The sequence below is a fragment of the Nothobranchius furzeri genome, chromosome 6 (genome assembly GCF_043380555.1).
Source record: "Nothobranchius furzeri strain GRZ-AD chromosome 6, NfurGRZ-RIMD1, whole genome shotgun sequence".
Taxonomy (NCBI): Eukaryota; Metazoa; Chordata; class Actinopteri; order Cyprinodontiformes; family Nothobranchiidae; genus Nothobranchius; species Nothobranchius furzeri.
In genome coordinates, this window is record NC_091746.1 from 34,113,418 (window position 1) to 34,123,026 (window position 9,609).

General features: G+C 42.4%; 1 protein-coding gene across 1 annotated transcript; it reads right to left on the reverse strand.

Moving 5' to 3' along the window:
• Window positions 1-1,097: 1,097 nt before the first annotated feature.
• Window positions 1,098-8,574, reverse strand: fbxw2 (F-box and WD repeat domain containing 2). Its single transcript, XM_015966893.3, has 8 exons — window positions 8,363-8,574; window positions 6,039-6,325; window positions 4,089-4,311; window positions 3,815-4,009; window positions 2,534-2,667; window positions 2,363-2,449; window positions 2,072-2,241; window positions 1,098-1,683 (listed from the first exon to the last, which is right to left on the reverse strand). The coding sequence occupies exons 2-8, from the start codon at window positions 6,303-6,305 to the stop codon at window positions 1,395-1,397; spliced, it is 1,365 nt and encodes a 454-aa protein (XP_015822379.1). The 5' UTR covers window positions 6,306-6,325; window positions 8,363-8,574; the 3' UTR covers window positions 1,098-1,394.
• Window positions 8,575-9,609: the final 1,035 nt, after the last annotated feature.

A 9,609-nucleotide genomic window follows, 5' to 3' on the forward strand; every position in this document is an offset into this window, starting at 1 on the left:
TGGGGTATAAGAAATAACTTCTGGGTTGCTCCTGTTTACTGGCTTAGGATCTTCACAAAACACTGCGTTTCCCAGCTGGTGTTGAATTATGGACGCTGGTGCTGCAGCGTTAGACCAGCACAGATTCAGTAACCCTGCAGACTCAGATTGTAAAACACAGACTACTAAACACTGACACCCCCCCCCCCCCCCCCAGCTGGCAGAGAAGGAAACTTTCCTTCTAACATGATTAAGAATGTTTTATTATTATTTTACATAAACATTCTTATTCATTGTAGCTTTAAGCAGTGCTCACGGCTAGTAATGACTAGTAGGTTTGCAGCAAAAACCAAAGTGTGATGCACACATCTAAACAGCTTAACTCTCCTACATTTCCCAGAAGTCCACATGACATTATGGTATAAAACTTTACACCATGGCCAGTGTTGCTGACAAATGTTTGAATGTGTGTTAGAGTAAAATAAATAAGAAAATTAATCAAACATTAAAAGAAAACGCTCATATTCGGTTTGAAAAAGAGCAGGAAGAAGCTAAAGCACATTGAATCCTACCCCAGTTGACTCATCCAGTACACACACACCATGCACTTACACAGAACTCTGCGGTTGCTCACAAGGACTCCAGTTATTTTCACAGAATTGTAATGTTGTTTGCTTGGAAAACGATGGAAGTTTACATTATCTAACAACATAAATATCAGGAAGAGCAGCTAAATGCAGCCCTTCATCCAGAAGTTGAGTACAGCTGGCAGATCTGCATATTTCTGCAGAAAAAACAACAACCTTGGAACGTGAAACTGGCAGCAGCAAAGGGGAAGTGAATCGATGGTAAATTTAGTAAATTAAATCTGAATCAGACAATTCTTTAGCTTAGATTAGCCACTGATTCTGGATAGCTGTTAGCTCTTGATGTAAACCCCATTTCTCTGAACAGAGGCCTTGCTAGGGGTTCACATAGGAGCTATTTTACTTTTACTCATAAACACAATTCAACATGGCCGACTTTTCCCTGAAACAGAGATGGCACCTATCTACCGTACTAAAGAATACAAGCTACCCGTACTCCTGCTCACACAGTGCCAAACCAAAGAGGAAAACTGCAGTAAGTTTGTACTTTATTTACTTTAACACATATACGTCCATTACAAAAAAATGGCTGTTATTTTGGTAACTGATGAATTCCGCCCCACCCCCACACCACTGGCCGTGTTTGTCCGGTAACGCTCTTATCCAGCTGAGGTGGCTCATCAGTGATCATCCAATCACTGGAGGCCTTTGTTTTCCGAATGTTCATGTAAAAGTTTAGAAGAGGACTTGAGCGCAGAGGAAGAAACAGAAAAGGTGGTGGGGAAGCGAAGACGCCGCCCGTCTAAGATCTGAAGACCTGGTTTTCAACTACCCATTCTCCTTCCACAAAACTAAATGAATACTATGGTCAGGCATGCTGGTAGCAAACACCAGTCCAGAGTCATTGCCTCCATCCAGCCCATTCAGCCAGGAGGTGACGCCTGCCAGGAAGCTGGATCCCCGTTTGGACTTCCTGTAGGCTGGCAGAGGCCAGCGGCCTGAAATTGCTTCTGTCCTCAGGTCCATCACATACAGGAAGTGGTTATCAAAAAGGAGGGCAAACACCTCACCGAAGCTTAGCAGAGACAGGTTGGCAGGATCTTGCATTTTTATCACTCTGAGAACAGAAGGAGAGACGAGGTTTTAGAGCGCCAACAGAAATACATCGATTGTGTTCTCCAGGACTTTGCTACAGGTAGAGTTGGGTCACTTTAAAGGACTGGTCCCTGATCTGGTCCCATCAAAACATGCAGTAATGCAGCCATCTCAGTCTGGTTCTTGTTTTACCTCCCACCTCTCTGGTGAGCCTGTCAGCTAGAGATCTTTCTGGTGTGCGGATTCTGCAGAGCACCTGAAAGGGCTGAGTGGTTGGAGAGCTCGTCGATTTAAATGAGAATCACTTAAGCAGTTTGTCCACCTTCTTTATCTCTTCATTTAAACATTGTGTCCAAACAAAATGTTCATTTCTATCAGTTTTAATACTCCCTGTGTCTGCACTGCCTTACCTGATAATTTCAAAGCTGGCAAAGTCCCACTGATAGACTCCGAGGTCAGAGCTGCAGACGATGTAGCGACCATCAAACTGCAGGCGCGGCTGAAGGCTGATGCTGCGGTCCTCTGACACCGACAGCGTTTTCAAACACTTACAGTTGATTTCCCTTCCTAAAGGCCAAACCTGCAGAGCGAACGCAGGGTTGGTTCCATCCTACAGACTCTTCAGGTTCGTCAGCTTCTATTTGACAACTTCAGAGTGTAAAAAGCAACTAACAAACACCCTGAAGAAAAGAGATCTTTACCTTGATTTCATACTTATCAGCACTTAGCAGGATGTAGTCACCAGGACTGTGCACCACTGATTCTACCTCACTCTTTTGTAATATCACCTGATGAGAGAGAACACGAGCTGTAGCGACGCCAAAAGCATTAAAGAGACACGCAAGTGTGTTGATTCAGGAAGCTGAGCTGACCTTGGTGACCCACTCGGTGTGTCCAGTGAGGGTGTTGAGGCAGGCGCCAGCAGACAAGGACCAGACCTTGACGGAGAAGTCTGCAGAGCCACTGACCAGAACGTCCAGCTCGTCGTTGTAGTCCACACTGAAGACTGAACACACACACTTTTTATGTCATTGATGACCTGGTAATAAGGGTAAAAGTCCCAAAATGAGGGAACACATGTGCACTGAAGCGTCACTGTGATCCCTAGAACTACTCAGTTCACCACTATAGTGCACCTGAGTGATGATTCAGTCTTCCCTTCAGGCTTAGTTTACATAAACCCTCGACAGCCAAACAAATGTTTTTCTGCTTGATCAAAACATTAAAAACACCTGGGCTTTCAGGTTGGACTGTCTTCAGCTCACCACCATTCAGTGAGTTTTTATTAACATCATCTTGAGTTGAGAAATGCTGACAGTAGCTACGTTTACATGCACCAAATTCCCCTACCCGATTCAAATCTTGGTTGACTGGAAATACCAAATCTGTTTACGTGGACACTAACTGAACTGATCCGACCATGCCGTGAGTTTACATACACCAAGCATTCAGTCAGATTAAATAGGTTGAGCATGCGCAGAGTTGTCTTTCCCGGGAAAAAATAGTAAACAAACGTCATCTTCTCCGCACGTCTTTCCCCTCGCATTTTATTTTCTAGCTTTGTCGGCTGACTGTTTTTTTTTCTCCCGTTATGGACCGTCTTCGCATTTTTACCTGTATGCTTTTGTTTGACTGATCACTTTAACTAAGCTGCAGGCTCAGCGGTTCGTAACGCTACTGCTCCTCCGCCACAGGAGAGGAGAGCAGGACAGTTTCTGTTTACCTCCCACCATGTTTTCCACTTGTCCTGAGCGGATGCAAACACATCACGGCGAAGTTGTACACTTGCACAGAGGGAATTATTTTACTCCAGGAAACTAAATGAGTGGGTACATGGACGTCAGTCAGATTGATGATCGGACAAAACCACCTCTCTGGGCCATATTGGATCAGAATATTCTGACTGACAAGTTTACATGAAGAAATTTAGATCTGACAGGGCGTTCATTCCAATTCCTTGTGCCCGTGTAAACGTAGCTACTGTGATCTGCTATCACCCAAATGTGATGTGAATGACTGAGTCAGAGCGGTTTTAGTGTCGGTTAATAATAACTAGCGGTGGCTGACATCTTGGATCTGGTTGGCTCTAACAGTTAACCAGCTGTAGATGTTCAACCAATGATAATGCAGACAATAACGGTGTTTCCACTGACCTGCGCCGGTGTGCCCACGGAACTGCTGGATCTTAGCACCTGTACTCCACTCCCAGCATGCAACAGTATTGTCAAACGACCCCGTCACAAGCTTCTGTTCATCAAACTTCACTGTGGCGCATGTGTGTGTCTGAATTCCATAAATGCACTGTCCAGTGCGTACATCCCATAATTTGGCAGAAAGGTCATCAGAGCCTGAAAGAGAAGGAGAAACACAGTGAGATGTTCTAGAGAGAAGAACCTGCGTGCTGCAAAACGTTTACAGGTTAAACACCTGTGCAGAGCAGGCCGTCCTTATAGTAGAGGGCATACACTCGGGCGCTATGGCCGATGAGTGATGATGTCACAAAAGCCTCCTGGTCCTTCAGCTGCATCATGCGCAGTTTAGCCTTCAGGTAGACCCCCTTCCAGTGTGCTGCATCCTGGATGGACTCGTCGGTTTTCCAACCCAGCTCCCGGCACACACCCTGCCACACCTCTGTACACGAGTTTATCACCTAGAGAACACACACGCACGCGCACGCAAACGCACACACAGCTTAGTAAAAATCAAACATTCTACCTCTGATGTGCTAGGGTAGCTACTGTAACCATCACTGACTCATTAAGTCACCATGGTAACCACCATGGCTAATCAGTCCCCATGGTAGAAATATAGATATATGATGAGGTAAAGACAGAACAGAAAAAAGAGAAAGTGCTGATTTATTGTGAAGTCTCCATATTCCATAGTACTCCCCAACTCCGGTCCTATGGTTTTTATACTGTGTGTCTCTGTTGCGCATGTGCAATGGAAATGAAGGGTATTACAATTTCATTAATGACCAGAGATATTAATGATCCATACCTGGGGCATGGGTCCCATCTCTGGACACTGGGCTTTCTTAAATCAGAAGAGTTCTTTTTATTACAGGGAAATTTAAATTAAACACTTTGCATGAACTGAGAGACAAGAGAAGAGAGAGAGACCTCGGAACGTTTAAGAAAAATTTATTATCTAAATTATTTTAAACAATTAACAGGACTAACTCTCTAGTGATGGATGTGAATGGAATGGAATGAGGTGGAGTGTGTGTTGGTGCGATGTCAGTTCAGAACCTCCGTCTGGAGAAGCGAGTCTGAGTGGGAGATGATGTTTTGCTCCTAACTGATCGACGTTTGAACTTTAGTCAGGAAAGACATGAGACGCTATCTGGTGCCGTTCTACATTACCCGTCAGGGACTCCCGTGTTAGATCAGGCTGCCAGGTCCTCGGACCCTCCTCTGGTGCTGGAGCCGATGAAACAGCGTCGACAAACCAGTCTATGGATAGTCTCCAGGTAAAAACGTCAGATGTTTCACAGAATCAAAGGGAGCCCCCTTTGGGTCAGCGAGTTCCGCTTTTATTCTGAAGGAACCGTTGTTTTGTTGGTAACAACGACAGGATTTTCCAGCTTGACAGTTCTCAGCTTAAAAGTAAAACGTACAGATGGCCAGTCCGTACTTCACTTAGCGATGATGGACATCAGATGATCGAGAGCTGGCTGAATACTGAACTCAAAATGGCGTTGTTCTGTTTTATTAATCTTGGTTGTTTACGATTCTGGACGAATCGCAGCGGACAGATTAAATAAACACCACAGAGACTCTGCCACGCTTCAGAATGAAGGTTCTGATTGGATGAGTAAACAATGTGTCATGTGTTGACATTACGTGGATCAGGACGTCGAGTGCAGTTAGACCAAAGTCATATTGCTCATTAAACATATTAATCATAACATTGTGATTTCACAGATCGGTCACATGGTTATTATTGACTAACAGTTGTTTTGATTAGCTTTATTAAAATAGTTATTGGATTAATTAAAAGGAAAGCGTTCTTCTTTCTTCTGTCTTCTTGCTGGAATGTAAACATTAGAAGTGAATGCATGACCTTGGCTGTTCATGCATACTGACGCTGTGTCACAAGGACAGCTGTTAGAGGGGAGAAACGGTTCCTTCATCACGTTACACATGGTTGATGTATAATTGGAATTCTTTTTCAATCCTGCTGGTCATAATAGACAAAAATCATGGTAGAACAGCAAACTTGTTGCTAGTGAAGATGCTTTGGTGCCTAGTGTAACATTATTTGATCCCTTTCTTTGTAAGGAGCCCTGGGTTTGTTACTTTTGCTGTCCAATCAAATATAATAAAACTAAATGAGCAGAGTTTTACTAGTTGATATGGGAGGGCGTGGGATTACCTTGTTCCATTGTTTGCAGACCAGGCAGCAGGTGAGCAGGGTTTGAGGATCCAGCCACCGTAGCAGGTAGAAGGCCAGCTCCAGAGGAAGCAGTCGCAGGAAATCCCGTTTCAGCAGCGTCTCCAGCCCATTAGACAGATGACGGAGCTGGGCAGCACCACTTAAAGATATGAGGTGGTCCAGAGACTGGTTGCGTTGCTGATCATTAAGAGAAAGGAAGGTGGCAGAGACCGACTCCAGCCACCTCTCAAAGGCCGTATTGTCCATGGGCACATGACCTGCGATACCTGTCACATTAACACACCATCACTAAGACAGCCCAGAGTACATACAGAACTCTAAGCATGACCCACACATAACCCTTAAATTGACCTAAGCATAAACCGTCTTTATCCAACACTAAACCTCACCTAACCTAACTCTGAACTAGGTATGGCACTAGGACTAGGAGATGGTGAGGGAATGAGAATCAACACGTGTCAGAGACAATGAGAACAGAGCTTTCATTCCTGAACCAGTACTTTGTTGTTAATCTAGCAGAGATATTCTATAAAATTAATTCGTCTGCAGCACAAAAGTGATTAAAATCTGTTCAGAAATGTTTTTTGGCCCAGAGGTTCAGTCTTAGCTTCCTTTTAGGATAGACTTAAAACAGAGAAATGGTTTGGATGCATGGTGTCGCAACTTACAAGATGGGAAAAGGCTACAAACAAGTACAGTGGGATGTGTGTGTGTAAAGTGTAAAAGAATTATAATCACGACTCCAACATAAAAAATTTTTATATGAAAATTTAAATAACCCAAATACCCAAAACAGACACACACACACACACACACAAAGAAGGGTGTCTTTGAGGGTGATGAAAGACACTTAACTCTAGATCACCATGGAAACCGAGACTAGATCACAACGGTAACAGAAACTGAACTTAAAGTAACCACGGTAACAGACTGTTTTCCAGAAACTCTCCAAGTAGAGCTATCATATCCAGACTATCTTCTCATTGATCCTGGAACATTTTAAATAAACTTCAGATTGTCGGACAAAATCCAAACTCTGCCTCCATCATCAGAGCCAACCAGCACAGAGATGCTGATTAGAGTTTTTATCTCGCTACTGTATAAGGTCTATTCAGGGATGGTTTTGCATGTGTTTTGTTTGTTTGTTTAACCAAAAGTTTAAAAAATCATTCTGTTTAATCACAACTCTCTTTATGAACTCACATGATTATCACTATAAACAATCTGTAAGGAAACGCAAATCCCTAGATTACAGCTGGAATATAATGAAAACACACACATTATTTAAACTATAAAAACTCTAAATAAAACTGGAGACCTTTGTTAATTATTTAGACCTGATTTTCTGACTAGTAAACAGTTAATGTCAGATTTAAGGCATTTGGGCCTCTGAACATTTGAGGATATCTCATCAGTGACAATATTCTGATTCTGCAGATGGTTCTGACCCAAACCAAACAGCAATGACACATTCAGCTTTGGTTCCAAATGGTAATGCTGGTTTTCCAGTCAGAATTATGTTTCGTTCACTCTACAATAACAATTCCTGCTGGTCTCTACAGAATCAAGTTTCAGGGTGAGTGAAGGTCTTTTTTTCCTGTAATTTTATTTGTTCCATCAGTGAATTTTGAGCAGAAAAAGCAGGAAAGGCTGCATGGAATAGGACTTCTTGTGTGATCACAGTCTGATTCTAAAGCTGAAAGATTGTTTTAACAACGTTTATTCAGAGCCACCTTTGTAGAACCTGTAATCTCTTCGTGGAGGTTTTGGTTGTGCCAAGCCAGTGTTGCACTGGCTGCACTGGGGCTCATTAGATCTCCCCTAACCTCCATCTGCCTACTGTACAGATGCTTATATCCAGATGTCTGCTGCTTTGGATCAGAATCAATCAGAATATTTTACACACCTCAGTAACAACCGGGTTATAAACTTTACTTCCAGAAATTCGTTTTTTGATTTTATTTTTATCTAGCTAGACTTTATTTTATTTTTAACTTTCCACTCTGGATTTCACAATAACAAAAGACACACACGAATGGTAGACGTCCCTGCACACCGAGGGCTCGGTTCTGGTCCAAGCAGTTTCAGATCATTAAAGACTCGTCTAGAACTGTCCCTGGTTGAGGTCCAGATCAGAAACTGGAGTGATGCTGGTCCTTTGAATGTGCTGATTTATAGAGTCATGCTTCGTTAATGTGGCTGGAACCAGTGCCATCTAAGTATCTCTGTGACCAGTAACACCAAAACACCAGACCGTGTGTCCACTAGCTGATCTAAGAATAGATAAAGAGAACCTCACCGACCTGTTAATGACAGCAGGTCTCTTTCAGCCCTTCCTGGTTCAGTCTGGACACATAGCAGCGGAGTTAGCTTTAAGCTAACCTGGTCCGATCCCCCAGTTAGCCTCTGTTAGCTAAGCGCCGCAGTAAAGTGGGTCGATCAACATCTAAATTACATGATGTAAATCAACAAATGTGGCGGGCATTTCTCCACGTTAACATGTTATGGGCAGAATAATTAGTTCAGCTTCTGACAGCATAAAAACCACACCATAATGGAAACGGGTCTGTCCAAGGGGAATATTTAACCCTCCGTCTTGTCTTAAAGGATCAATCACAGGGGAAAATGGAAAACAGTGCATAATCATGTATGCTCCGTTATTTTATGTGTAAATATGTATTTATTTAATAATTTTATTGGTCTACGTTTCATACCGATTCTATCAATGCTCAGTAACACCACTGGCTGTAGCTTTCTCATTGATCGAGTTGCCTGTAGGACAAAAAACAGGGGTTATTTTCACTTTAGATCCTAGCTGATTTCCGGTGTCTCGCAAATATGGAACGGGATGAAACAAGTGTGAAATAAACGTCCAGGGCTAGTTTCCTTTTGTTTTGAGAGATTAATGGCTCAATTCCTCGACATGTTTGTTTCAAAGTAACTGGAGCTAAAATCTAAACTTTGATCGGAAGTCATTCCAGGGGCACTGGGGGCTGAGCTGAGCCCCACAATTCTTACATTTTAATTTGACTGCTGTTGAGTTTTAAGTCATTTTAGGAATAGACTAAAAATGATGCACCAGTTATTTACCCAGTCTTTTCTAAAAAGGTGTAAAAATTAGGACAATAAAATTTACTTTTTGTCATTTAATTTGAACAAAAGCCCGGAGGCTAAAAATGTTGCAAGCAGTAACAACTTGAATCAGCTCACAGCTGAGTTTTTATTTAATTTAAATTCTTCCTGGTGAACAAAGGCACACTGCTTGGATTGCAGCAGTACAGCTCTCTTTCCAAGAGGTTTGGTTGTAAAAACACTAATAGGCTCCTGGAAAAGACTGTGAATTTGGGCCAAAGTTCTCTATTATTAGATGATTTCATGTATTTATATGAACTTTATTTAATGAGTTCATACCAGAAGAACAAATTAATGTAAAAAATATTTAGATGGAAGGTTGAGGCAGAAGTTAAATAACTTACTGAAAACAAGGAACACCTGTTTAAACTGAAATCTACTGCATCAAATATGAGGACAATAAAACAGGTTAAGTCTG